Source organism: Odocoileus virginianus, chromosome 13, assembly GCF_023699985.2.
Source record: "Odocoileus virginianus isolate 20LAN1187 ecotype Illinois chromosome 13, Ovbor_1.2, whole genome shotgun sequence".
NCBI classification, from domain to species: Eukaryota; Metazoa; Chordata; class Mammalia; order Artiodactyla; family Cervidae; genus Odocoileus; species Odocoileus virginianus.
Window position 1 is genome coordinate 852,878 of NC_069686.1, and position 27,673 is coordinate 880,550.

The following is a 27,673-nucleotide window of genomic DNA, read 5'->3' on the forward strand; positions in this document are numbered from 1 at the left end:
TACACACACAACCCCCCCCTCCACCCCACATATATATGCATTAAATTTCATAAAATGGGAATTATCTTTTTTTCACTTACCTTTCCAGAGAAGGGCTGCTTACTGAATTCCAAGGTGTGAAACATAATAAATGTCAAAGCCTTGAAGTATTATATATGGATACTTAGGATCTGAGCTCTCCTCTGTCTCAAGGAAATTAAAAGCTGGAAACTGAGAGCAAAATGCTCAGAGTAGGGACACTGGATTGCCTGGATTGTTTCATCTGAACACTTTTTAAATTCACTGCCCAGCCCAGTCCCTGCTGATTAGGTGTAGAATTCTCTGTTGTTCAAGGACAAAGGTTAACCTCTGGAGCAAGCATAGCATATTATCAATGAGTCATTTCCTCCAATTGTTAAACATTCCTCAACATTTTCTTGTTTACTTTAGCTATCCATGGAAAGTCCTAAAATCAACTTTTGTTGGAGACCCCTTGACACTCTTTGGCTTATATTTCGAATATTTATATCCTCATTGCTTTTTCCTTTTTTGATTTTTGCTTTGAAATACATTTGCCCAGCATTTTTTTTTAGAACTGTTAATTTTATAATCCATCTTTTGGATATTACATGGCAAGCATGAGTATGATACTAATTTCATACGGAAAGGTGCATTAAAATTCTTTAAACTTATTAGGCATTCAAAAATAGAACTTTAAGAAGCTTGATTAAGATGTCTAATATGCAGAATCCAATTCTTTCCCCAAACCACACACTCCATACCTCATGTTACCTAATTATTCTGGTAAAACCTTAAGCCAAGAGACTGGAAAGGCCTGTGGAGACAAGTGGATCTTTCATATGCAAATTATACGGTGTTTCTCTTTTGTTAAGTAACTTCCTTCTATGACCCATAAAGTTCATCATTACTTAGGTAATATTAGGAAACAAGTATATTTGGCTACATGAGACTGTACTATTAATCCTAACACTTTACAACTTAAAAATAATTTTAGCTTTCATAATGTCTTTACCATTACTGAACTTTTGATCCTAAGTGCTTTTCATGAAAAGAAAAGTGTTTTCTCCTACAGGATATGCTGACACTGAAATGTTTGCTTACTGTAATTAATTTCAGATTTCTACAAATGAAGTGTCATAAATGGAAAGAACACATTGGAATATTAGAAAGAACATATACTTAGCTCCTGTTTTGGCTGTTATTGTTCACGCAGCTTTATTTTTTAATATTTGCTTGTTTCTTTCTTTGACTGCACTTGGTCTTAGTTGAGATACTCTGGATCTTGGGTCTTTGTTGCAACATGCGAACTTAGTTGTGGCATGTGGGATCTAGTTCCCTGACCAGGGATCAAATCCAGGCTCCCTGCATTGGGAGCACAGAATCTTAGTCACTGGACCACCAGGGAAGTCCCCACATAGTTCTTTTCTTCACACACATTTTTCCTCTTTTTTTCCCCCCCTCACAAGTTAAATGTATTACCTGAATATACAGTTAAATTTTATCTTGGAAACAGCAACAAATGTGGTTCAGCAGATGCCTCTGTGAGCACCAATGAGTTAATGAAAGTTGCAGACTATTGCTTGACACCAATATGAGAAAAGGACGCTAATTCCCAGTCACCATCTATGTCTCCACTGCCGTTTCTGGTCTCTTGCTCATCTTCCCTTTAAAAAAAATAAAATAAAATAAATTATTTATTTTTTGCTGTGTTGGGTCTTCACTGCTGTGCAGGCTTTTCTTGAGTTGTTCGTGCCGAGACTACCCTTTAACTGCACTGCACCGGCTTCTCATTGCAGAGGCTTCTCTTGCCGTGGAGCACAGACTCTGGGGCACATGGTTTCAGTAGCTGCGGCCCCCAGGGTCTAGAGTGCAGGTTCAGTAGCTGTGGCACATGAGCTTAGTTGCTCCGTTGCATCTTCCCCCACATAAGTGATTCAACTGTAACGGGAAACACACTGATTGGAACCGCCCACCCTGGCCAGGCACCGCAGTAACCATTTGCATGAGTTGTTTTATGACAGGGGATCCTGATAAGGAATACAGAACTAAGAAGACACCACCAACCGGAAGAGTTCGGGAAAGGTCAAAAGGAGACACCGAGTGTCCGTCCACGTCCCAGAATCCCTCTCGCTAGCATCCATCTTGGCTGAGCGATGCGTGCGCCACCAGGAAAGACTCTTGAATTAGAATGATTGGCCGAAGGCCACCCGGAAACTAATCCCATCACCATAAAACCCGAGACTGAGCCAGGCAGCAGAGCAGCTCTCCTGGGTTCCCTCACCCTCCTGCTCTCCACCCGGGTGCCCTTCCCAATAAAATCTCTTGCTTTGTCAGCACATGTGTCTCCTCGGACAATTCACTTCTGAGTGTTAGACAAGGGCCCAGTCTCGGGCCCTGGAAGGGGTCCCCGTTCCTGCAACAGAACCAGTGGCTCCTGAATTGGCGGGTGAATTCTTTACCACTGAGCAACCCGGGAAGCCCCTGTCTTCGCTTTAGATAGTCCTACCTTCTGGGTGATTATGGAGGTTTTGTCTTCAACATATTCCAGGATCTAGGAGGAGATGGGAGTATAGCTGCAGCTGTCTCTAATTTGTTGTTGTTGAAGTCATAACTTAAAACTTTGGGGAAAAAAAAAGAAATCTTTGATGTTACCATTTATCATAAATTTTTCATCAGCTGCATATTATTTCCTACCTCATCCACTCTGAATCTTTTTTTTTTTAAATTTCATTTACTTATTTAGGCTGTGCTGGGTCTTCATTGCAGGTCGAGGAAAGGACATTGGTTTAATAGTTGTGGCACACAGGTCTTGTTGCCCTGTGGCATGTGGAATCTTCCCAGACAAAGTATCAACCTGTGTCCCCTACCTACATTGGCAGGCAGATTCTTAACCATTGGATCACCAGTGAAGTCCCCACTCTGAATCTTAAAAACACACCAAACAAATACTGTAATCTTGCCTTCCACTATCTTTTAAGTGACTATTTTGCTCCTAAATACAGGCAGAAATTTTACAAATTTTGATTGATCTTACCACTAATAACATGGGATGAATTATCTTGGTTTTTTAATTTAAGATTTGGAGGCAGGGCTCTCAAAGGAGGGTTTCTGAGCATTGAAGCTGCACTGTATACTGATATTCACAAGTTTCTCTTTTGTTACCTCTGTATCTTTGGGAAAGTGAATGTAGCATTAAAAATAGTCGCAAATCTCACCAACGAAACACCAGAACAGTAAAAATGTGACTTTGAAAAGGACTCAAAGTCTTCTCATATAGGTGGAAAAGCATATGATTTTGACAGTCATTTGATTTTATTTCTCCTCCCCCAAAGAAATAACAAATATTAAGAAATCCAAAGTTCATAAGAGCGAAGTATATGCATACTTCAAGATAAATTTTAGTCTTCTTACATATTATTATTACTATGTATGTGTGCGTGTGTAGTTGCTTCAGTTGTGTCTGACTCTTTGCGACCCTATGGACTGCAGCCCACCAGGCTTCATGCCTGAAGAATTCTCTAGGCAAGAGTACTCGGGTGGGTTGCCACGCCCTCCTGCAGGGGATCTTCCTGACCCTGGGATGGAACTACCATCTGCTGTGGCTCCTGCATTGCAGGTGGGTTCTTTACCGCTGAGCCACCAGGGCAGCCCATTACAATGTATAGATGCATACAATTCTAGGGAATTGTAGGGAAACCACGAGGAGTTTAAAGGCTATAATTGATTACATAGTTTCCGGTTGACCTTGCTAACATCACAGTATTTGTAACTCTACTTACCAAACTTGGTAGGACAGGTCAATTTACACATTTACTCATTTGGGGATGTTTTAGTGGTAATATAAAATATTTATTGCTAAACTGAAATCCTCAAGATGGTATATAATATGCATATTTCAAAATAATGAAGCTAATTTGACATTACATATTAGAAATATGCCCATTATTAGAAATATGCAAATAGACATTTGTACTATTATCATGTGCCAAGGCTTATGTTTTTTGAAAATACAGTGCTTCATAATGTCAGTGTTATATCTTGGGTTGTATATATAAGAGTTAGGCATGAATTTTTATTTTAATTATTAAGGACACAATTGTGCATGCAATATATCAAAATCAAGCAATAAATGAAAGCTCTTACGTAAGAAATCTGATTTGGAGTCACTACCTTAAGAAAAAAAAAAAACATGTCTTTCAATCTTTAATGTGATATAATCACCACCTGGTGGTAACTTACTAGAAACCCAGTGCATGTCGAAAGTTCATCTGGAAAGTATTTGGGGAATTACCTACAAAGAAAATGTGGTAGGTTTTGTGTAATGTTTTTTATGTCCTTAAAAATCACTTTTTGTTGCAAAAGAATTATTTACTCTCAAGAGAAACAATAAAAAATATAAGTTGTAACAGAGAAGTAGAGAGTCACACCCATTTCTACTACCACCCAAGGATAACTGCTGCTAACATTTTGGGTATATATTCTTCTAGAGTGTTTCTGTGCATATATACACAGATTTTTTTTTTCTAACAGAAACCATCTTTGTTTTTGAAATTTCCTATTTTATTCATGCTCCTAACTTTATCAGCTGCTGTTTGAATCAATACATTGAGCATGGATACTGGCTGATGATCTGAGAAAATAACCCATCAATGCCTACCAAATTCACATAATCCTGGAACTCATGAACATCCCCAGTATCCAAATAGATTGTTAAATCTCATGATCTCTGGATCTAAAGTGACCAATTTATAGCTCAAAAAAGTTAAATCAGGGACTTCCTTGGTGGTCCAGCGGTTAAGAATCTGCCTTTCAGTGCAGGGGAGGTGGGTTTGATCCCTGATTGGGGAGCTAAGATCCCACATGCCAAGAAGCAATTAAGCCTGTGCCACAACTACTGAGCCTGTGAACCACAATTAGAGAGTCCGTGGGCCACAGTGAAAGACCTCACATGATGTAATGAGGATTCCATGTGATGCAACTGAGATCCAAAGCAGCCAAATGAATAAAAAGCAAAACAACCTGAGTTCTTCTGAGTAGCCTTTTCTGACTCCTAGACTTTGACAAGTGGTCCCACCCTGTGCTCCCACTGCACCATGTACACTCCAAGGCTGCAGGGCCCAACACCTAACTCAGCATCTGGATCATTAGAGGCCCTCAGTGACTAGACAAAGCACCAAGAGACAGGCAGATATACCGCAAGTGTGTGTGAAATTCCATGTGACCACAGAGAGAGGAAGTTGAAAAGAAAGGGCACTCAAAAATGTGCCTCAAAGGTAAGCAATGTTAAAAATTTTTTTAGTTGCTGGTTCAATTGTTAAATTTAAATTAAAAATAATTCATTCCCTCAGTTGCACCAGATACATTTCAAGTGCTCGGTATCACTTGCGTCTGGTGTTGAACAACATGTGTGTGTGTTAAGTCGCTTCAGCCATGTCCAACTCTGTGGGACCCCATGGACTGTAGCCTGCTAGGCTCCTCTGTCCATGGAATTCTCCAGGCAAGAACACTGGAGTGGATTGCCATGCCCTGCACCAGGGGATCTTCCCAACCCAGGGATCGAACCCTCCGGTCTTACGTCTCCTGCATTGGCAGGCAGGTTCTTTACCACCAGCACCACCTGGGAAGCTTGAACAACATAGTAATAGACAACTGTGAGATTTTTTAGCAACTAAATAATAAATCAAAAGGGTATCCTAAGAAGACTTGTTATCAGTAAAATCAGTAAAGGATGTGATGGTTGAGAGAAAAGAGAGAAGTTACATCTGGAATGAACGTACATGAATATGGGTACTAGAATGGTAGCAGTGAGGTGTTAAGAGGAGTGGGCAAATCTGAGATAGGTTGCAAAGAAATCACTGGTATGCCTTGATGACTGATTGGCAACGAGAGAAGAAAAAACTATTCAAGAGTGGTAGCCAGCCTCCAAACAGCCCTCAATGACCCCTGCCTCCCAGTAATCACACCCTGGTGAAGTCCCCTCCCACATTGTACCAGGGGTGGTCTGTGTGACCCATAGAATAAGAAAATAGTGATGATACCTCATTCCCAAGGTTATGTTATAAGAGATATGGTGGCTTCTGTCTGGTGGCTCTCTTTTGGATCACTTGGTCTGGAAGAAGCTAGCTGCTACTTTGCAAGAAACCCTAAAGACAGAACCTTGAGGCTAGAATTGAAGGCTGCCAACAGGCACGTGAGGGAGTTTGGGAGTGGGCTCTTCTGCCCCACGAGAGCTCTCAAATGACCACTACCCCAGCTAACGAACTGGCTGCAATCTCATGGGATTCTGAGCCAGAACAACCCACCTAAGGCTCTCTTGGATTCCTGAACCTCAGAATCAGAGACATAATAAATGTTTGTTGTTTTAAGTTGCTAAACTTTGGGGTAATTTGTATCAGCAACTGATAATTATTACATCAAGCACTAATAAAAAGATAATCTAATTTAAAAATGAGCAAGAGAGTTAAAACTGCTACTTTACAGGAAGATTAAAAAGTATATGAAAAAGTGCTCAATATCATTAGCTACAGGGGAAATGTAACCGAAAACCACAATGAGATAATACTATACACACACCAGGAGACTAAAATTAAAAAGACTGACAGCACAAAATATTGATAAGGATGTGGAGCAAACATAATTCTTTTTTTTTTAGGTTGAGATATAATTCATGTATAATACAGATTTACCAATTTAAATTATGTAATTCAATGGTTTTTAGTATAGTGCAACCATCACAATGGGCTTCCACGGTAACTCAGTGGTAAAAAATCCACCTGCCAACGCAGGAGATGCAGGAGACTCGGGTTTGATCTCTGGGTTGGGAAGATCCCCTGGAGAAGGAAATGGCAGCCCACTCCAGTATTCTTGCCTGGAAAATCCCATGGACAGAGGAGGCTGGCAGGTTACAGTCCATGGGTTCAAACAAAGAGTCAGACATGACTTAGCAACTAAACAACAACAAAAAAATCACAACATATTTTAGAATATTTTTATTACACCAAAAAGAAACCCATATGACTTAGCCATCACCTCCAGTTGTCCCACCACTCCTCCCAAGCCCTGCTGTTAAGTCACTTCAGCTGTGTCCGACTCTGTGCGACCCCACAGACGGCAGCCCACCAGGCTCCTCCGTCCCTGGGATTCTCCAGGCAAGAATACTCCTAAGCCCTACGCAGCCACTAGTCTACTTTCTATCTCTATATATTTGCTTGTTCTAGGCCCTCATGTCAATGGAATCATAAAAAATGTGATCTATTGTGACTGGCTTCTTCACTTTGCAGTGTTTTCAAGGTTCATTCCTGTGGTATAGCATATATCAACAGTACATTTGTTTTTATTGTTAAATAATATTTTATTGTGGGCATATATCACTTACAAAAGCACCAGTTAGGCCAACTTTTTGTTGATTATAAATAATGCTTTCAAAAAGATTTGTGTGCACTATGTTTTCATTTCTCTTGGGTGTATATCCAGAAGTGGAATTGCTAGGTCTCGTAGTAACTCTGTGTTTAACCATTTAAGGGACTGTCAGACTTCTTTTCTGAAATGGCCACGGCATTTTACATTGCCACCAGTATTTAGGATTCCAATTCCAACACCAACACCTGTTATTATCTGTCTTTTTGATTATAGCCATCCTACTAGGTGTGAAGTCACATCTGATCATGGTTTTGATTTCATTTCCCTGATGGCCAATAATATCGAGCACCTTGTCATATGATTATTGATCATTTGTACATCTTCTTTGGTCTTCCCTTGTGGCTTAAACAGTAAAGAATCTATCTGCAATGCAAGAGACCTGGGTTCAATCCCTGAATCAGGAAAATCCCCTGGAGAAGGAAATGGCAATCCACTCCAGTATTCTTGTCTGGGAAATCCCATGGACAGAGGAGCTTGGTGGGCTACAATCCATTGGGTGGCAAAGAATTGGACATGACTTAGTGACTAAGCAGCAACAATATCTTCTTTGGAGAACTGTCTTTTCAATCTGCTGTCCATCTAAAAAATTAGGCTATTTGTCATTTTTTACTATTGAGTTGTTACGGTTCTTTACATATTGTAGATACCACTTCCTTACCATATATATCATTTGCAAATTTGTTTCCCATTCTGTGGATTGTCAGCAACTAGAATTCTTCATCTAAAATTATACAAAAACTGAAAAAGGTTTTAGGTTACATAATTTGCCCAAGGTCATTAAACTCTCAGTGTGCTAGATGCAGGTCAGGACTGAAAACATAATTTGTGGAGCTTAGTGCAAAATGAAAATGCAGATTCCTTTGTTCAAAAATTATTAAAAGAATAGCATTAAAGCAAAGGCACAGTCCTTCTAAGCATGGGGCCCTGTGAGCCACAGATTATAAACACATAATGCTGGGGCATAGGGAAGATTTGAATTTTGGACTTATCATGGGAAACCCCATGCTTTTCAAAGTAAACCATGCTGATGATTGTTCATTTTTTATGCACACTAACTGATGGTGATGTCAGAGTTCAGTTCAGTCACTCAGTTGTGTCTGACTCTTTGCAACTCCATGGACTGCAGCAAGAAAGTCTTCCCTGTCCATCATCAACTCCCGGAGTTTACTCAAACTCATGTCCATTGAGATGGTGATGCCATCCAATCATCTCATCCTCTGTCGTCCCCTTCTCCTCCTGCCCTCAATCTTTCCCAGCATCAGGGTCTTTTCAAATTAGTCAGCTCTGAGCATCAGGTGGTCAAAGTATTGGAGTTTCAGCTTCAGCATCAGTCTTTACAATTAATATTCAGGACTTATTTCCTTTAGGATGGACTGGATGGATCTCCTTGCAGTACAAGGGACTCTCAAGAGTCTTCTCCAACACCACAGTTCATAAGCATCAATTCTTCAGTGCTCAGCTTTTTTTATAGCCCAACTCTCACATCCATACTACTGGAAAAACCATAGCTTTGACTAGTTGGACTTTTGTTGGCAAAGTAATGTCTTTGCTTTTTAATATGCTGTCTAGGTTGGTCATAGCTCTTCTTCCAAGGAGCAAGTGTCTTTCAGTTTCTACAGCCACCATCTGCAGTTGATTTTGGAGCCCAGAAAAATAAAGTCAGCCACTGTGTCCACTGTTTCCCCATCTATTTGCCATGAAGTGATGGGACCAGATGCCATGATCTTAGTTTTCTGAATGTTGAACTTTGTCAACTTTTTCACTCTTTCACTTTCATCAAGAGGCTCTTTAGTTCTTCACTTTCTGCCATAAGGGTGGTGTCATCTGCATATCTGAGGTTATTGATATTTCTCCCGGTAATCTTGATTCCAGCTTGTGCTTCCTCCAGCCCAGCGTTTCTCATGATGTACTCTGCATATAAGTTAAATAAGCAGGGTGACAATACACAGCCCTGACACACTCCCTTTCCTATTTGGAACCCGTCTGTTGTTCCATGTGCAGTTCTAACTTGCTTCCTGACCTGCATACAGATTTCTCAAGAGGCAGGTCAGGTGGAATGGTATTCCCATCTCTTTCAGAATTTTCCACAGTTGATTGTGATCCACACAGTCAAAGGCTTTGGCATAGTCAATAAAGCAGAAATAGATGTTTAGCATAGTCAATACAGCAGAAGTACGTATTTTTCTGGAACTGTCTTGCTTTTTCGATGATCCAGTGGATGTTGGCAATTTGATCTCTGGTTCTTCTGCCTTTTCTAAATCCAGCCTGAACATTTGGAAGTTCGTAGTTCAAGTACTGTCGAAACCTGGCTTTGAGAATTTTGAGCATTATTTTGCCAGCATGTGAGATGAGTGCAACTGTGCCATAGTTCGAGAATTCTTTGGTGTTGCCTTTCTTTGGAATTGGCTCTCTTCAGTCCCAAAGAAGGTGATATCAGAGGGTGACGGCAAATAGCAATTTCCCACAACTGATTAAAAACTGAATTGGAAGTCAGGAGTTCTTTCTGTTGTCCTGTTTGACCTCTGTTCGATGAGTATTTGGTAATTATATTTGAGGTAAGCAGAAAGGTAATTTTGGACCAAAGCCTTGACAGTATATCCACAGATGTCAACTTGCTGAGACTAACTCCTTCAAATTCCCTCTCTCTGAAATTCTTCCTTGAGTATCTCCTTCTTAATAAATGTATCAGTGCTTCAGTGGTGATGAAATGTTTGCTGGGGGACTTCTGGGTGTATCAGGTCGCAGAGGACCAATCTTCTGTATCTATGTAATAGTGGATACCAGTGGATGAGTTAAATTTTTGGTTTCATTCAAGAGTAGGCTACTTTCTAAGTGCAATTATGCTTTCACTGATAACAGTAACTTAGTTCAGTTGAAGACATATCTATCACCTCTTAAGGAGACAATTCTTGTCTGTTAATTAAGAAAGAGTGGGGAATTTATAACTTTTCCAAAAAACTGGAAATATTAATATTTCAATACTAATATGAAAGTTCTGCTGTTAGGCTAGCAAAAAATTACATAAATGTCCTCTTTTTATCACATATATTTCATCCATTTGATTCTCAGAATAGGAAGTAAGTTTATATTTTTTAAAATTAAAAACAAAATTTTTTTGACCCCACCGGCAGGCATGCGCGATCTCAGTTCCCAAACCAGGGATAAAATTTACGTCCTCTGAAGTGGCTCGCTGCGCAGTTTTAACCACTGAACCGCTAACGAAGTCCTAAGCTTACCATTTTTAATTAAAAAAAAAAAACATTAAAGCTCCAGCAAAGTCTCTCCTGTCACTCTTCGATAGTCAAACTAAGCGGCTTTTTCCAACAGAGCCCCTAGCGAGCAATCTCCTCCCACGCTTCGTATCAGCCCGCCTCTGCTCTCTGACCGCGTCTTCAGCCCCCAGTCGACCTCCGCCTCCAACTGGGCCCCGGCCCGGCCCCGCCCCCGGCCCCGCCCCGGCCCACCTGCTGTGTCTCTCGGCCCATTTCCTCAGCAGTTGCTCTCGCCCTGCCCCTCAGTGCGGCGCAGCGGAAAGGGCCTGCTCTGGGCCTCTCTAGCCCTCTGGAGGACTTGCCATCTGTTTCCGGAGGCGTCTGGCGGCAGTAGGTGGGTCTGACGTGAGGAGCCACGCAGAGTGGTGTGCTCAGTCAGTGCTGCTTTAGGCTCCGGTGTTTTGGCAATGGGGCAGCAGGGGTTGTGCAGACTCATGTTGAGGTGAGTATGCGAGCGGCTAAGGACAGCCTCGTCACTTGCGGTTGCCCGGTTGCCCGGATGAAAAAGGTCGGGAGTGGGGACTGTCTGGCCTTGAAGTTTCGCGTCGCCTTTGGAGACGCAGCGCTCAGACCCGACTCCCCCGGATGGGACTGGTTTTTTGATTTAAGGATAGTCACGGCTTTAGAGGGGGCTTCCTAGGTGGCTCTAGTGGTCAGAAAGCCACCTGTCTTTCCAGGAGACATAAGAGACCACGGGTTCGATCCCTGGATGGGGAAGAACTCCTGGAGGAGGAAATGGCAGCCCACTACAATATTCTTGCCTGGAGAATCCCATGGACAGAGGAGCCTGGCTGGCTACAGTCCATAGGGTCCGAAGAGTCGGACACGACTAAAGAGACTTAGCACGCACAGCTTTAGAGCAATGTGTCTTGTTTTGACACGGTATCCATGGGCCTGGGGGGCTTCCTGTGTGCCGCTAGTGGTAAAGAACCCTCCTGCCAGTGCAGGAAGACATAAGAGATGTGGGTTTGATCCCTGGGTCTGGAAGATCCCCTGCAGGTGGGCATGGCAATCTGCTTCAGTATTCTTGCCTGGAGAATCTCATGGGCAGAGGAGCCTGGTGGGCTTATGGGCCACAGGGTGGCAAAAAGTCCGACACGACTGAAAGGACAGCATGAATGCACGAGGCGGACCTGTTGTTCAGTATTTGAAAAAAAAAAATAGAAGAGTTGCTTTCCTTCCCGCCGTGTGTTTTTTTAAAAAAATTATTTACTTGTTTATTTTTGTACCTTGGAATTAGTTGTCCCTGTGACTCTAACTAGCTCACAAAGAGACTTGGCAGATATAAAGAAAATCAGTATATGTAATCAGTGCTGCTGCTTTTTTGAAGCTTTGAACAAATATCAAATTGTTTGAGAAACAAATTGGGAGGGCATATTTGTTAACAAAATTAAATGACTTGGGAAAGACTTTATCATTTCCAGAGTTCAGGTTGGTTTTGTACCTCCCCGAATTGCAAGGTGCACTGATTAGGCAAGTCCCGGACCCATTTGGGGGCTTTTATCAGAGATGCGTTTTCCAGGGCTAGGCCTGGTATGGGTATTACCCTAGCAAAGCAGAGAACAGAGGCGAGTTTCATCCAGTCTATAACAATGTAGTCTACAAATGTATTAAGTTATAGAGTGCCAAAGTTTTCTGAGAGAAAGTAGGGACTCTGTGCTGTGGTTGACACTGTTGTCCAGTCCTTAAAGTCGGGCTTCGCTTGGCTTTTCGGCCAGCATCTTGCTTTCCTACTACCATTCTTCACTACTTATCTTGCCCTGGTGCCAATACAGCCCTTGGAATTTGTTGTCATCGTTGTTCCCCAATAGAGTACCTCACTCTGAAGATAACTCTCAAGTTTGTATGACTAACCCCAATTTATCCTGAGCTCTAGTACTATTCACAACCACCTGAATGTCTTCTTTGCACTGCAGATGTACATTTGTACATAATTGCAACCCTTGTTCCACCTTTGCACTTTCAACTTCTTAGTACTATCCATCCTTTTAGATTCCTGAAGTTATCTAAGTTCTCCCACACTCCTAATCCTTATCTCTTCCTGCTGATTTGAATTTGAACACTCTTCTCATGATCTTATTATGCGTTCATTTTGTGGAAACTTGATTTATCTCTTGTTCAGTCACCAAGTCATGTCTGACTCTTTTCGACCCTCTGGACTGCAGCTCACCAGACTTCCCTGTCCTTCACCATCTTCCCGAGTTTACTCAAACTCATGTCCACTGAGTCAATGCTTCCATCCAGTCAGCTCATGCTCTGTTGTCCCCTTCTCCTTCTGCCTTCAATCTTTCCCAGCATCAGGGTCTTTTCCAGTGAGTCAGCTCTTCAAATCAGGTTGCCAGAGGATTGGAGCTTCAGCTTCAGCATCAGTCTTCCAATGAATATTCAGGGTTGATTTCCTTTAGGATTGACTGGCTTGATCTCCTTGCTGTCCAAGGGTCTCTCAAAAGTCTTCTCCAGCACTACAGATTAAAAGCATCAATTCTTTGGTGCTCAGTCTTCTTTATGATCCAACTCTCCCATCCGTACATGACTGCTGATTTATCTCTCATCTGTTTGCAATTTGAATAGATTCTGCACATGTTCAGTTCAGTTCAGTCGCTCAGTCGTGTCTGACTCTTTGCGACCCCATGAACTGCAGCATGCTAGGCCTCCCTGTCCAACACCAATTCTCGGAGTCCACTCAAACCCATGTCCATCGAATCGGTGATGTCATCCAATCATCTCATCCTCTGTTGTCCCCTTCTCCTCCTGACCTCAATCTTTCCCAGCATCAGGGTCTTTTTAAATGAGTCAGCTCTTCGCATCAGGTGGCCAAATACTGGAGTTTCAGCTTCAGCATCAGTCCTTCCAATGAACACCCAGGACTGATCTCCTTTAGGATGGACTGGTTGGATCTCCTTGCAGTCCAAGGGACTCTCAAGGGTCTTCTCCAACACCACAGTTCAAAAGCATCAATTCTTCGGAGCTCAGCCTTCTTTATAGTCCAACTCTCACGTCCATACATGACCACTGGAAAAACCATAGCCTTGACTAGACAGACCTTTGTTGGCAAAGTAACGTCTCTGCTTTTTAATATGTTGTCTAGGTTGGTCATAACTTTCCTTCCAAGGAGCAAGCGTCTTTTAATTTCATGGCTGCAGTCACCATCTGCAGTGATTTTGGAGCCCAGAAAAGTCAACCACTGTGTCCACTGTTTCCCCATCTATTTGCCATGAAGTGATGGGACTGATGCCATGATCTTAGTTTTCTTAATATTGAGCTTTCAGTCTCCTCTTTCACTTTCATCAGAGGCTCTTTAGTTCTTCCTCACTTTCTGCCATAAGGGTGGTGTCATCTGCATATCTGAGGTTATTGATATTTCTCCTGGCAATCTTGATTCCAGCTTGTGCTTCCTCGAGCCCAGTGTTTCTCATGATGTACTGTGCATATAAGTTAAATAAGCAGGGTGACAATATACAGCCTTGACGTACTCCTTTTCCTGTTGGGAACCAGTCTGTTGTTCCATGTCCAGTTCTAACTCTTGCTTCCTGCATATAGGTTTCTCAAAGGCAGGTCAGATGGTCTGATATTCCCATCTCTTTCAGAATTTTCCACAGTTTGTTGTGATCCACACAGTCAAAGGCTTTGGCATAGTCAATAAAGCAGAAATAGATGGTTTTCTCGAACTCTCTTGCTTTTTCAGTAATCCAGTGGATGTTGGAAATTTGATCTCTGGTTCCTCTGCCTTTTCTAAAACCAGCTTGAACATCTGGAAGTTCATGGTTCACGTATTGCTGAAGTCTGGCTTGGAGAATTTTAAGCATTACTTTACTAGTGTGTGAGATGAGTGCGATTTTTGTGCGGTAGTTTGAGCATTCTTTGGCATTGCCTTTCTTTGGGATTGGGTTGAAAACTGACCTTTTCCAGTCCTGTGGCCACTGCTGAGTTTTCCAGATTTGCTGGCATATTGAGTGCAGCACTTTCACAGCATCATCTTTCAGGAGTTGAAATAGCTCAACTGGAATTCCATCACCTCTACTAGCTTTGTTCGTAGTGATGCTTCCTAAGGCCCACTTGACTTCCCATCCAGGATGTCTGGCTCTAGGTGAGTGATCACACCATCGTGATTATCTGGGTCATGAAGATTTTTTTGTACAGTTCTTCTGTGTATTCTTGCCACCTCTTCTTAATATCTTCTGCTTCTGTTAGGTTCCACCATTTCTGTCCTCTATTGAGCCCATCTTTGCATGAAATGTTCCCTTGGTATCTCTAATTTTCTTGAGGAGATCTCTAGTCTTTCCCATTCTATTGTTTTCCTCTATTTCTTTGTATTGATCACTGAGGAAGGCTTTCTTATCTCTCCTTGCTATTCTTTTGAACTCTACATTCAAATGGGAATATCTTTCCTTTTCTCCTTTGCTTTTCACTTCTCTTCTTTTCACAGCTATATGTAAGGCCTCCTCAGACAACCATTTTGCTTTTTTGCATTTCTTTTTCTTGGGGATGGTCTTAATTTCTGTCTCCTGTACAATGTCACAAACCTCCATCCATAATTCATCAGGTACTCTGTCTGTCAGGTCTAGTCCCTTAAATCTATTTCTTACTTCCCCTGTATAGTCATAAGGGATTTGATTTAGGTCATACCTGAATGGTCTAGTGGTTTTCTCCACTTTCTTCAGTTTCAGTCTGAATTTGGCAATAAGGAGTTCATTATCTGAGCCACGGTCAGCTCCTGGTCTTGTTTTTGCTGACTGTATAGAGCTTCTCCATCTTTGGCTGCAAAGAATATAGTCTGATTTCAGTGTTGACCATCTGGTGATGTTCATGTGTAGAGTCTTCTCTTGTGTTGTTGGAAGAGGGTGTTTGCTATGACCAGTGTGTTCTCTTGGCAGAACTCTATTAGCCTTTGCCCTGCTTCATTCTGTACTCCAAGGCCAAATTTGCCTGAACTTCAGATGTTTCTTGATTTCCTACTTTTGCATTCCAGTCCCCTATAATGAAAAGGACATCTTTTTTTGGGTGTTAGTTCTAGAAGGTCTTGTAGGTCTTCATAAAACTGTTCAGCTTCTTCAGCATTACTGGTCGGGGCATAGACTTGGATTACCGTGTGCCGGGATCAGCTGGCAATGAGAACAAGTCCCGACTGCAGCAGCACGGAAGCCTGAGAAAAAAGAGCTGAAAGTAAAGGATGGGGTCGAGAGGGCTGAATGCTCTTTAGGCAAGTCAGCGATTTTATTGAGTAAAGCAGCTACCTTTATACTAGTACAAGCAGAAAAACATAGTTCATAAAAAATGCCATCTGGTGTTTGTCACATCAATACAATTCTTTGTCTTAAGTGATTGCAGAAGCTTACATCTTGTTTTGGCATTCCAAGATAAACTACTAAGTGAAGGTCACTACTATGTTTTTCTCAAGGAAGAACAAAGGAGACCCAGCAAATGTTTTACTACTTTATCATGGGGTGGCGGGACAGGGAATGGCCTCTTTCAAGGCTTTCCCAGGGCCTTTTTGGGCCTTGAGCAGGCCAGCTCACCACAACCGTGGTATTGAATACTTTGCCTTGGAAACGAACAGAGATCATTCTGTCATTTTTGAAATTGCATCCAAGTACTGCATTTCGGACTCTTTTGTTGACTATGATGGCTCCTCCATTTCTTCTAAGGGTTTCCTGCCTACAGTAGTAGTAGTAGTCATCTGAGTTAAATTCCCCCATTCCAGTCCATCTTAGTTCCCTGATTCCTAGAATTTTGATGTTCACTCTTGTCATCTCCTGTTTGACCACTTCTAATTTGCCTTGATTCATGGACCTAACATTCCAGGTTCCTATGCAATATTGCTCTTTACAGCATCAAACCCTGCTTCCATCACCAGTCCCATTCACAACTGGTTGTTGTTTTTGCTTTGGCTCCATCCCTTCATTCTTTCTGGAGTTATTTCTCCACTGATCTCCAGTAGCATATTGGGCACCTACCGACCTGGGGAGTTCCTCTTTCAGTATCCTATCATTTGCCTTTTCATACTGTTCATGGGGTTCTCAAGGCAAGAATACTGAAGTGGTTTGCCATTCCCTTCTCCAGTGGACCACATTCTGTCAGAGCTCTCCACCGTGACCTGGCCGTCTTGGGTGGTACCACACGGCATGGCTTAGTCTCATTGAGTTAGACAAGACTGTGGTCCATGTGATCAGATTGGCTAGTTGTCTGTGATTGTGGTTTCAGTCTGTCTGCCCTCTGATCCCCTCTCTCCTTGCCTACTGTCTTAGTTGGTACATGGCTGCCATATTAATCTTGCTAATGTTTACTTCAGTGCCATCATTTCTCTGCTCAGAAGCTTTCAGAGGTTGTCCTCTTATCTCTGGAATTAAAGCTTCCCAGCGTGGGTTTCAAAGATTTGGCTACAGTTTACTTCCTGAATTCAGCGGTACTTACTGTTCTGTTAACAGCTCCCGGGAGATAGTATCCTAGGCACTTCTGTTATCCAGTGGCCGAACTAGCCTACTTGTTCTTATTGTTTCTTACTTCAGGTCCTTGAAGCCCAAGGAGATCAGATGAGAAACAGATATTTAAACAAAAGTAATAGTTATCAACTCTGGGGATCAGTGTCTTAGAGGAAAAGACCAGGTTTAGAAGGCAGTGGGTGATCAGGGAGCCTCCTCGAAGAGCCTGACCCCTGAAGTTGTTAGTAATGCTCATTCCCTCCAGCTTCTCCTCTGTGGTTTGCTGAACTGGATTCTTTCGGTTTGCTTCTTGGTCTACCTCTCTTTACTTCTATGTAGTTGTTTCTGAAGACTCAATACTTGATTCAGTTATGTTTTTTTCTATGCTGAAAGTGAAAGTGTTAGTCGCTCAGTTGTGTCCGACTCCCAGAGTGGACTCACACTCATGTCCATCCAGTCGGTGATGTCATCCAACCATCTCATCCTCTGTTGGCCTCGTCTCCTTCTGCCTTCAATCTTTGCTGGCATCAGGGTCTTTTCCAGTGAGTTAACTCTTTAAATCAGGTGGCCAGAGTATTGGAGCTTCAGCTTCTGCATCAGTCCTTCATTGAAGGAAGGACCCCCTCGACTGTAGCCCCTTCCTGTGCTGAGTCACCAGCTCAAATGCAGGTGCTCAGATGGGAGCGGTGAGTGGTGCTGGCTGGGAGCAGCAGTGGGGCTGAGTGGGGAACTAGTGAGCGGTGGGGGGGCCTCCCTGGCAGCTCAGCAGGGAGGAATCTGCCTGCCCCCGTGCAGGAGACGTGGGTTCGATCCTGGGTTGGGAAGATCCCCTGGAGAAGGAAATGGCAATCCACTCCAGTATTCTTGCCTGGGAAATCTCACAGACAGAGGAGCCTGGTGGGCTGCAGTCCATGGGGCCGCAAAGAGTCAGATGTTACTTAGTGGCTAGACAACAAGTGAGCAATAGGAGACAAGCTGTCTCAAGGAGACAGCTTTTCAGCCCAGGGTACTGTTGCCATTGTGAAACCTAGGCCCAGGGTTTCCATAACAGTCAATATTTCTGGAAAGGCTGGAAAACTGCATTTTAAAGTAAAATCTCTTGATTTTAAAAATCTTTGTCATTTTAAAATCCTGGTAACCATACAACACATTTGTAGGCACAGGCAGTCATCAGGCCACAGGTTTCAGCTGCAACTTTCTAATTTATTCCCCATAGAGAACTGAGAGGTTTGTATGCCTCACTAATTGTCTATGCATGTAACTTGTTGATTTGGCTTTAGCTAACCTTTCTTTCAAACTCTGGTCTCTTCTCCACTCACTGTTGAATATTTTTACTTATACCATTATAAACTCAAGAAATTAAAAATGGAATTCATATTTCATCCTACAAACCAGCTAGTTTCCTTTCCAACCTTTTCAGTACCTATTTCTCCTGATTCTCCTGGCTTGAAATCTTGGGGTCATTGTTGGCATAATTCTTTTTCTTTTCCATTGAGTTTTTACTTCATAATAACTCCGTAAATCATGCTTTTGTTTCCACAGTTGCTCTTCATAAGTTTATGTCTGAATTACTTGGCCTTGTACTTCATCTTCTATTCTTTTCACATTTTACTTTGCCTACTTCTGTTGTAATAATCTTCATTAAGCACTATTTTTATTATATGGTCATCTTAAACAGGTTCACTTAAAGTTAATTTTGTAAGCCCATGTGTGCTTTTCTTCTTGATAATCAAAAATCTAAATGATAACCTTCTCATTCTTCTTCGTTGTTTTTAACCTTAGCATGTATCAGGATCACCTGGAGGGTTTGTTAAACATAGATTTCTGAGCCTTTCTGCACAGTGTCTGATTCAGTAGGTGTGGGATGGGGTCAAGTATTTGCATTTCTACCATGTTCTCAGGTAAACTGATGATGTAGGCCCAGGAACCACCTTTGGAACAGTTGCTGCTAGCAGCAGAGTTGATAATCATGTGAAGGAAGCAACCCTTATCAAGTGAGTAAGTAAATTAGCAGTAGCTGGGATGCGCATGCCTCTTCCCTTCCACCAGATGGCACTCTGGTAGCCAATAGGAAGGAATCTGAAGATCATAAATTCAAAATTACTTGGAGACTGAAGATGTAGGTAGACTTTTGAGTTATAAACGTTAATACCAGATTTTAAATAATAGTTGAGTATAAATTGGAACATATAGAAGTAATATGATTATATAGAATCTGGCAGGGAACTTAGTTGTACTTGGGTTCGTTTTCTATTTTGCTTTATAGTAATTGGTCCAGAGATTTTTTTTGACCTGTAAATGTGATATACAGTGCTTTGAACTGACGTTTTATAGGTTTATATTAACTTTCTTCAAATGAAATAAATTTTTTTTGAGCTTCATTGATTTATTCACCTTTTCCCCTTTAGTGTGGACTTGAATTTTCACTACTGGAATGGTGGAACAAATTTGGGTTAGTTTCCTTTAAAAAAGGTTTTTTTTTTTAAATTGAAATGTAGTTGCTTTACAATGTTATGTTAGTTTCTGCTGTACAGCAAAGTGCATCATTTATACGTATACATGTATCTACTCTTTTATAGATTTCCTTCCCATTTAGGTCACCGCAGATCACTTTGGAATCATTGAGGAGGAGCTTCAAACAAAATATGTGTCCTATTTTGTTGTGTTAGGACATACAATGTCTGTATCCTACCGTAGTTTTCAGAATGTCCTGTGCTTGGGATCACAATATATAGCCTTTTCAGATTGACTGCTTTTGCTTAGCAGTGTATATTTAAGGTTCCTCTCTATTTTTTTTTTTTATGGAGTAGTGTTGTTTCTTTTTATTGCTGAATAGTATTTCACTGTGTATATATACCACCGTTTGTTTATCCATTCAGCTATTGAAGGACCTCTTTGTTACATCCACATTTTGGCTAGTATGAATAAAGCCATCATCAACATTCACATGTAGGTGGACGTAAGTTTTCAGCTCATTTGGGTAAATAACAAGGAGTGCAGTAGCTGGGTCATATGATAAGGATATGCTTAGTTTTTTACGAAACCACCAAACTTTCTTTGAAAGTGGCTGTATTGTTTTGCGTTCATACCACAATGACTGAGAATTAAACTTTTTGTTTAAATTTTTTGTTCTTTTTGTTTAAACTTTTGTTCAAAGAAGCTAAAGCAAGCAAAAAGGAATGTAGTATTTATACATTGAAACATGACTACCCACATTACTGTGTTCATTGTATTCTACATTTGTTTCAGGTTTAATTTGTACAAAAGGACTAATATCATACTGCAGCATTTGGTAAGTTTGGACTTTGTTTTGCTGACATTATTAGATTATGATGGGTAATTTAAAATGTCATTGTTAAGGAAGTAGAGAAGTACTGGCAGATGTTGTTGACCATGATACACTGTGGTTTCCAATTTTATAGTGTCAAATTTGACACATATAACTTGTAGGAGGTGGCATAAGGTTATAGGTAAGAGGATGAATCTTCAGGTCAGAATGCTTAGGTTTAAATAATGGGTGTACTACTTAATCTTGGGCAGATTACTTGATCTCTCTCCGCCTCCTTTATCGATATTTTAAAAAGAGGGATATTAGTATTCACCTTAGAGTGCTTATGAATAATAAATAATTCATTAAAAAATTTAACACTGCTTGGCATATGATAATCATTTAATACATGTCACCTACTATTGTACTAATAGTAGCCTTCCAGAGCTTAGATGGTCTTAGTTTATCATGTTGTAAGGAAGAAATGATTTTTATTCATTTTTCTATATCTCCACTATAGACTAAATCTGTCCCCCCCAATTCATATGTTGAAATCTAATTGCCAATGTGTTGATATTTGGAGATGGGGCCTTTAAGAGGTGGTTAGGTCAGGAAGGCCGAGCTCTCATGAGAGAATCAGTACCTTTATAAAGGAAACACCAGAGAGCTCCTTCTGCCCTTCTGCCCTCCGAGGAGGGATGCAGCGAGAACTGGGAGGTGAGACCTCACCAGATGCTGAATCTGCAGGCGTCTGGATCTTGACTTCCCAGCCTCCAGAGTTGTGAGAATCAAATGCAGTATAAGCTATGCAGTCTATGGTATTTTTGTTATAGCAGCCTGAATGGTCTAAGGCACCCTCATACAACCCCACAAGCACCTTGCACATAAAAATGACAGGTCACTCTGATGTAGCACTTATGGTATGCCAGGTGCTATTCAAAGTACTGATACTTATTGTTAATAGTTCAGTTGATTCTCATAGTCTTATGGGATAAATAACTATAGATCTGTCATCTCTAGTTCTGAAACCTTAAAATCAGATGTTTGTGGATATTTGTGGTAAATGCATTTGGTGGCTGTCTTGCTGTTCACGCTGTCCGCAGTGACCGCGGAACCCAGGGTATGCAAGTCACAAGCTAAGAGACTGGAAAGAGACTCAAGGAGCCACAGGAACTGCAGACACATTTATTCTCTCCCGGCTGGCACGGCAGCCATAACACAGCCTCTCTTCTGGCTGATGCAGCAGCCATAGCAGCAGCCGTGATATGACCAGAAGTCACCTGTGACACAGCCATAGCATATGACATAACCGTGACATCGCTCCAGTATAGCCCCGATGCAGCAGCAGCAGCTGGGGCTTTCATGGGGAAGCTCGTGCAGGTGCACTGCACACACTAGCCTGTGGCCGAGCGAGTGCCTCGTGGTGCGCATGCGCAGTACCGTAAGCAACCTCAGCTGTTACACACCGGGCAAAGTCATTGTCCACGGGACATGGGGTGAGAGGGCCTGACTCGTGCCATCTTGTTAATTTCTGCACATTCCACCCCTTCAGGCTATAGTCTATGGGGTCACAAGAGTTGGACATGACTTGGCGACTAAACCACATTCACCCCTTCAGGGTCTCTCACCTCACCATCTATGCACAGTCCATCTTCCGCGATATTCCGTTGGCAAGTAATGCTGATCTTTGAAGTTACATCTCCCAACAGTAGTAGCTATAACAGCAGTTAATCCTCCAAACAGGAAATCTAGTGCCAGGTATCACCTGGAACTCATTGTTGCAGTCCTTGCCCTCATGGGGCTAAAAAAGCCACCCACTGCTTGCGGAGTGCCTTTTTCTTCCATGGCCAAGTCCATTCCACCATCTGTCCTGGTGAGATTTCAGGAAAGCCTCCAGGAGCAACTCCACCCCTGCTGGTTTTTTTTTATTAAGGATCCACAAACCTCCCCCGCAGGCGCCAGGCCCACCTCTTCTAGGAGGGGATTTTTTTGTGTGGTATTCATGGATCACCCACATGATTCCAGATACTTTCACACTGTTCTAAATCTTCAAGAGAATCAGAGGTTAGTAGCACATCACAGACACAGCCTTTGCAGTACACTGTCCTACTAAACCTATATCACAGAACCCAGCCTTTACTGTATACTCATCACAGACATAGCCTTTGCAGCACAATCCACATCACAGACACAGCCTTTGCAGTACACTGTTCTAAATCTACATCACAGACGCAGCCTTTACAGTATACTCATCACAGACGCAGCCTTTACAGTATACTCATCACAGGACACAGCCTTTGCAGCACAATCCGCATCACAGACACAGCCTTTGCAGCACACTGTTCTAAACCTACATCATTTGGCCACCACAGCCATCAGTGTAGGCACTAGGAATGGGAAACTGCTCTGGCTTGCCATAAACAAGGTTGCACTCAGCACCAGTGTCACCCAGGGCCATTACTCTTTGTACACCAGCTAGTGACCAGTGAATTGCAAGTTCTCCATGGGGCCTCCAGTCCCTGTTTGGGCTTGGGAGGGTGCCTTGATCTGAGCCCTATTCAAAGTGATAAAGGGCAACATCTAAAGGAACATCCTGGGTGCCATGTAATCTTCTAACCAAACCACCTATTTCTCTTGCTGTGGGTGCTTCCCAAACTTGGTAAACTTCTCCTTCAGTCTCAGTTGCCTCCATAGCTCCCTAGGAGCAGAACTTTGGGCCGTCTGTCAGTTTTATTTTTGTCAACTCCTGCTGCCAGCAAATCAGCCCACATTTGCATTCTCATCCCCTGGGTGGGGCTGTTACTAGCTTGGGCCCCCTTCAGGGTCTTCACACTTCTGATCCCCCATGCCTGTGGCCATCCCTATTTCTCCCAAGCTAGCCACCATCGAGGTCATCGCATAGATGGGATGGCTCACATAGGGCACAAGAATAGCAGTCCGGGATCCAAAGTGGTAGATGGGGCATTGTTCAAAATGGCATCTCAAATGCTGCCAGTAAAATGCTCATCATCTAGGCCTCGGCATTTGGGTTAGATATCTACTGCTTCATGCCCAGTTCTCTCGCCACTTGGGTCAACTTGGGATCGGTATGCCTCTTAGAGTATCCGGGAGCTCTCCCGTGTTCGACCACGTGGTACAGATGGCAGCATTAATCCCATTCCATCAGGGTGTGTGTTTTGTTAGGTGCACCCTGCATGAGCCACCTAGCATACTGTAACCTTTGTCTCAACGAGGGGTGAGTGGTTATAGATGCCCGTCTTTCTACCTTGTACCCGGAACACAAGATACTGTCTACCCTGGTATCCCAGAGTTGCAAAAGCCATACTGCCAAGGGTTCCCTGTGCATTTGCTGAAACTGCTTACCCAAGTCAACCAACTTCACCTGAGTACATGGTGGACACCTCATTAACTCAGTCATGTTGGGGCCCACTTGAGGATGTCCCCCCGCCCCTAGGTCACAGGCTGCTCATGCTTCAACTTCTGCTGCACAGCGGGCCTCGCTGCCGAGTGGGGACCTGCAGTCTCCTGGCCTTCGTCATCACTGTCCCTTACCACCTCACTGTCAGAGATGCTGGGTTACCCAGGGCCATGGGGTTCTTGCTCCGACACCAATACACGGTACTCCAGTTCGTTCAAGCATCTCTGCACATTGCACAATGCGTGTGGCATCACGGAGAGCACCATCCGTATTTGCCTTCAAGGCAGCCAGGGAGATCCACCGTTCGGTGCCAGTGGCAGTCCGTGCTGCCTTGTCCAGCAGATGGGAGCTCACCGCCTGTTGCACCTTTTCAGTGCTATCCAGTGAACGTCCACCACTTCGCGGTCTTCCATGGGAGCCCACGCCAGGAGGATCGCAGCCACACAGTACCACGTGCTGTGGGGTGGCCACTGGCTTCCTCCATCCAGTGGAGCCTCAGGCTCTTCTCCCTTCTGGGTATCCTGCTGCCTCTTCTGTGGAGCCTCAGGCTCCTCTTCCTGCTGGGTATCCTGCCAGTTACACCAGTTGCGTTGCTGTTCATCCTGTTCCTGACACCAGTTGTCTTGCTGTTCACACTGTCCCCACTGTCCGCTGAACCCAGGGTAGGCAAGGCATGAGCTGAGAGGCTGGAGGGAGACTCGAGGACCTTAGGAACTGTAGACATGTTTATTCTTTCCTGGCCGGCACGGCAGCCGTTACACAGCCTCTCTCCTGGCTGATGCAGCCGCTGTAGCAGCCACAACATAACCATGATGTAACCGTAGCAGACTCATAACATAATCACGACGTTGCTCCAATGTAGCCCCGGTGCAGCAGCGGCCAGGGCTTTGATGGTGAAGCTCATACAGGTGTACCGCACATGCTAGCCTGCAACCAAGCGAGTACCTTGTGAGGTGCATGCAGAGTGCTGGAAGTGATCTCAGCCGTTACACAGCCACGCAGTCATTGTCTGCAGAACACGGGCGAGCGGGTGTGAGAGCAGGGGGTGAGAGAGCTGGGCTGGTGCCATCGTGTTAGTTTCCCCACAGTGGCAAAATACGACTGGAACATACTTCTGAAACTCTTTTTGCCTTTATCCTAACTAGTGTAAATATTCATTTGGTTTGGTGCAGAAGTACTAAAGCATTTGGTTACAGTGTACTGACCCAGACTCTTTAAGTGATATGTACTTTTACTTTTCCAAAGTCTAGAAAATTTTCTGAATTTTGAAATGCATCTGGACCCAAGAGTTTTGATAAACAGACTATGGTCTTATCTCTATTTACTGGATCAGAATCAGGGGGACAGAGAGGCTAAGTAGTGTGCCCAATATCCACATCTCATAAGTAGGAGATGGGATTTGAATCCAGGCTGTCTGGCTCCATGGACTGCCTACTGCACTCTACAGCCTGTGGCAGACTGGGTACAGAGTAACCACTGCAGCGTGTTTCTCCATCCAGCCTAAGTGGAGACGGGCATGTGAAAACTGGAAAGTCTTACCCTTGCTTATTTAAGTCAGCTGACCTACACAGAGGCTGAGGAGTTCCCTGGAAAAACAATTTAGGACAATGTTATTTTTCATATTTAGATTCTTATTTAGATACGCACACAAGTGGAATACCCACTTCCTGTATTCTTGCCTGGAGAATTCCATGGACAGAGGAGCCTGGTGGGCTACGGTCCAGGGGGATGCAAGAGTCAGACACGACTTAGTGACTAAACCACCACCACAAGTGGAATAGAAAGACATGGCAATCCAAATGTCTTGGTGCCGGGACCAGCTGGCAATGTGAACAGGTCCCGACCGCAGCAGCACGGAAGCCTGAGAAAAAGAAGCTGAAAGTAAAGGATGGGGTCGAGAGGGCTGAATGCTCTTTAGGCAAGTCAGCGATTTTATTGAGTAAAGCAGCTACCTTTATACTAGTACAAGCAGAAAAACATAGTTCATAAAAAATGCCATCTGGTGTTTGTCACATCAATACAGTTCTTTGTCTTCAGTGATTGCAGAAGCTTACATCTTGTTTTTGGCATTCCAAGATAAACTACTAAGTGAAGGTCACTACTATGTTTTTCTCAAGGAAGAACAAAGGAGACCCAGCAAATGTTTTACTACTTTATCATGGGGTGGCGGGACAGGAAATGGCCTCTTTCAAGGCTTTCCCAGGGCCTTTTTGGGCCTTGAGCAGGCCGGCTCCCCGCATCTTGGGATTGTGTGACCTAGGGTATAAACCACTCTGAGCAAAGGAATGTAAACTGGACTCTCATCAAGGCCTGAGGGCTGAATGGTTCTAGGTACCAGTGATGGTTTTTACATGTCCTCAGATCTGGGGAGAGAGGAGCTTCCCAGGTGGCACAGTGGTAAAGAATCTGCCTGCCAGAGACATGAGTTTGATCCCTGGGTCGGGAAGATCCCCTGGAGAAGGAAATGGCACCACTCTTGCCTGGAAAATCACGTGGACAGAGGAGTCTCGTAGGCTGTTGCCCATGGAGTCGCACAGTTCACGTGACTGAGCACATACGCACACAGAAATAGGGAAGCTGTATCCCAGGAAGTCCTTCTGTGACCCTTCTCATGACCTCGGCTGAGCACCCTTTTGACTTCATAGTGGAATGATGGAAATATATCATTGATGGCAGAACTTTAGGCAGAGTTATGAGAAATGGATAGAACTGACTCGTGTTAATAGTGTGACATTCCTTTTGACCCTTCAGAAATATTATATGGACCTTACCTGCCTCCTGAGAAATCTGTACGCAGTTCAAGAAGCAACAGTTAGAACTGGACATGGAACAACAGACTGGTTCCAAATTGGGAAAGGAGTACATCAAGGCTGTATATTGTCACCCTGCTTATTTAAATATGCAGAGTACATCATGCGGAATGCTGGGCTGGATGGAGCACAAACGAATCAAGATTGCCAGAAGAAATGTTAATAACTTGAGATGAAGATGACACTACACTTACAGCAGAAAGTGAAGAAGAACTAAAGAGCCTCTTTAGTGAAAGTGAAAGAGGAGAGTGAAAAAGCTGGCTTAAAACTCAACACTCAAAAAACAAAGACCATGGCATCCGGTCCCATCACTTCCTGGCAAATAGATGGGGAAACAATGGAAACAGTCACAGACTTTATTTTCTTAGGCTCCAGAATCACTGCAGATGGTGACTGCAGCCATGAAATTAAAAGACGCTTGCTCCTTGGAAGAAAAGCTATGACCAACCTAGACAGCAAAGCAGAGACATTACTTTGCTGACAGAGGTCCGTCTAGTCAAAGCTATGGTTTTTCCAGTAGCCATGTATGGGTGTGAGAGTTGGACCATAAAGAAAGCTGAGCACTGAAGAATTGATTCTTTTGAACTGTGGTGTTGGAGGAGACTCTTCTGCAAGATCAAACCAGTCAATCCTAAAGGAAATCAGTCCTGAATATACATTGGAAGGACTGATGCTGAAACTCCAATACTTTGGCCACCTGATGCGAAGAATTAACTCATTTGAAAAGACCATGATGCTGGGAAAGATTGAAGGCAGGAGGAGCAGGGGATGACAGAGGATGAGATGATTGGATGGCATCACTGGCTCGATGGACATGAGTTTGAGCAAGCCCCAGGAGTTGCTGATGGACAGGGAAGTCTGACATGCTGCAGTCCATGGGGTCGCAAAGAGTCAGACACGACTGAGCAACTGAACTGAATGGAAAGGAGGTCAAGGTTCTGCATCTCTGCAGATGGAGTTTGTTGAGCTCATGCAAGCTCGTGGGACCTATTAATGAGGTCTTATTTATATTCATAGGCTGAATGAATGTTCATAATGTTATATTTAAAACTCATATACAGGATTTA

The 27,673-nt window shown here is 43.1% G+C and overlaps 1 protein-coding gene and 2 long non-coding RNA genes across 11 annotated transcripts in view; 1 reads left to right on the forward strand and 2 right to left on the reverse strand.

Moving 5' to 3' along the window:
- Positions 1-1,189: 1,189 nt before the first annotated feature.
- On the reverse strand, positions 1,190-3,305 carry LOC139038018 (uncharacterized). Its single transcript, XR_011490916.1, has 2 exons — positions 2,507-3,305; positions 1,190-1,664 (listed from the first exon to the last, which is right to left on the reverse strand). It is a non-coding gene; the product is annotated as an uncharacterized lncRNA (long non-coding RNA).
- A 3,669-nt stretch (positions 3,306-6,974) lies between these two features.
- Positions 6,975-10,968, reverse strand: LOC139038020 (uncharacterized). Its single transcript, XR_011490919.1, has 2 exons — positions 10,884-10,968; positions 6,975-10,182 (listed from the first exon to the last, which is right to left on the reverse strand). It is a non-coding gene; the product is annotated as an uncharacterized lncRNA (long non-coding RNA).
- A 78-nt stretch (positions 10,969-11,046) lies between these two features.
- HIBCH (3-hydroxyisobutyryl-CoA hydrolase) overlaps positions 11,047-27,673 on the forward strand; it is a 121,278-nt gene continuing 104,651 nt past the window's right edge. For 7 of the 9 annotated variants that reach the window (XM_070475869.1, XM_070475868.1, XM_070475864.1 and 4 more), the window contains exons 1-2: positions 11,052-11,133; positions 20,360-20,402. In XM_070475869.1, the coding sequence (XP_070331970.1) occupies positions 11,099-11,133; positions 20,360-20,402 (78 nt within the window). In that variant the 5' untranslated portion in view covers positions 11,052-11,098. Of the gene's footprint in view, positions 11,134-19,011; positions 19,105-20,359; positions 20,403-27,673 lie in introns of all 9 variants that reach the window. The other 2 variants (XM_070475865.1, XM_070475866.1) reach the window with 2 other exon arrangements.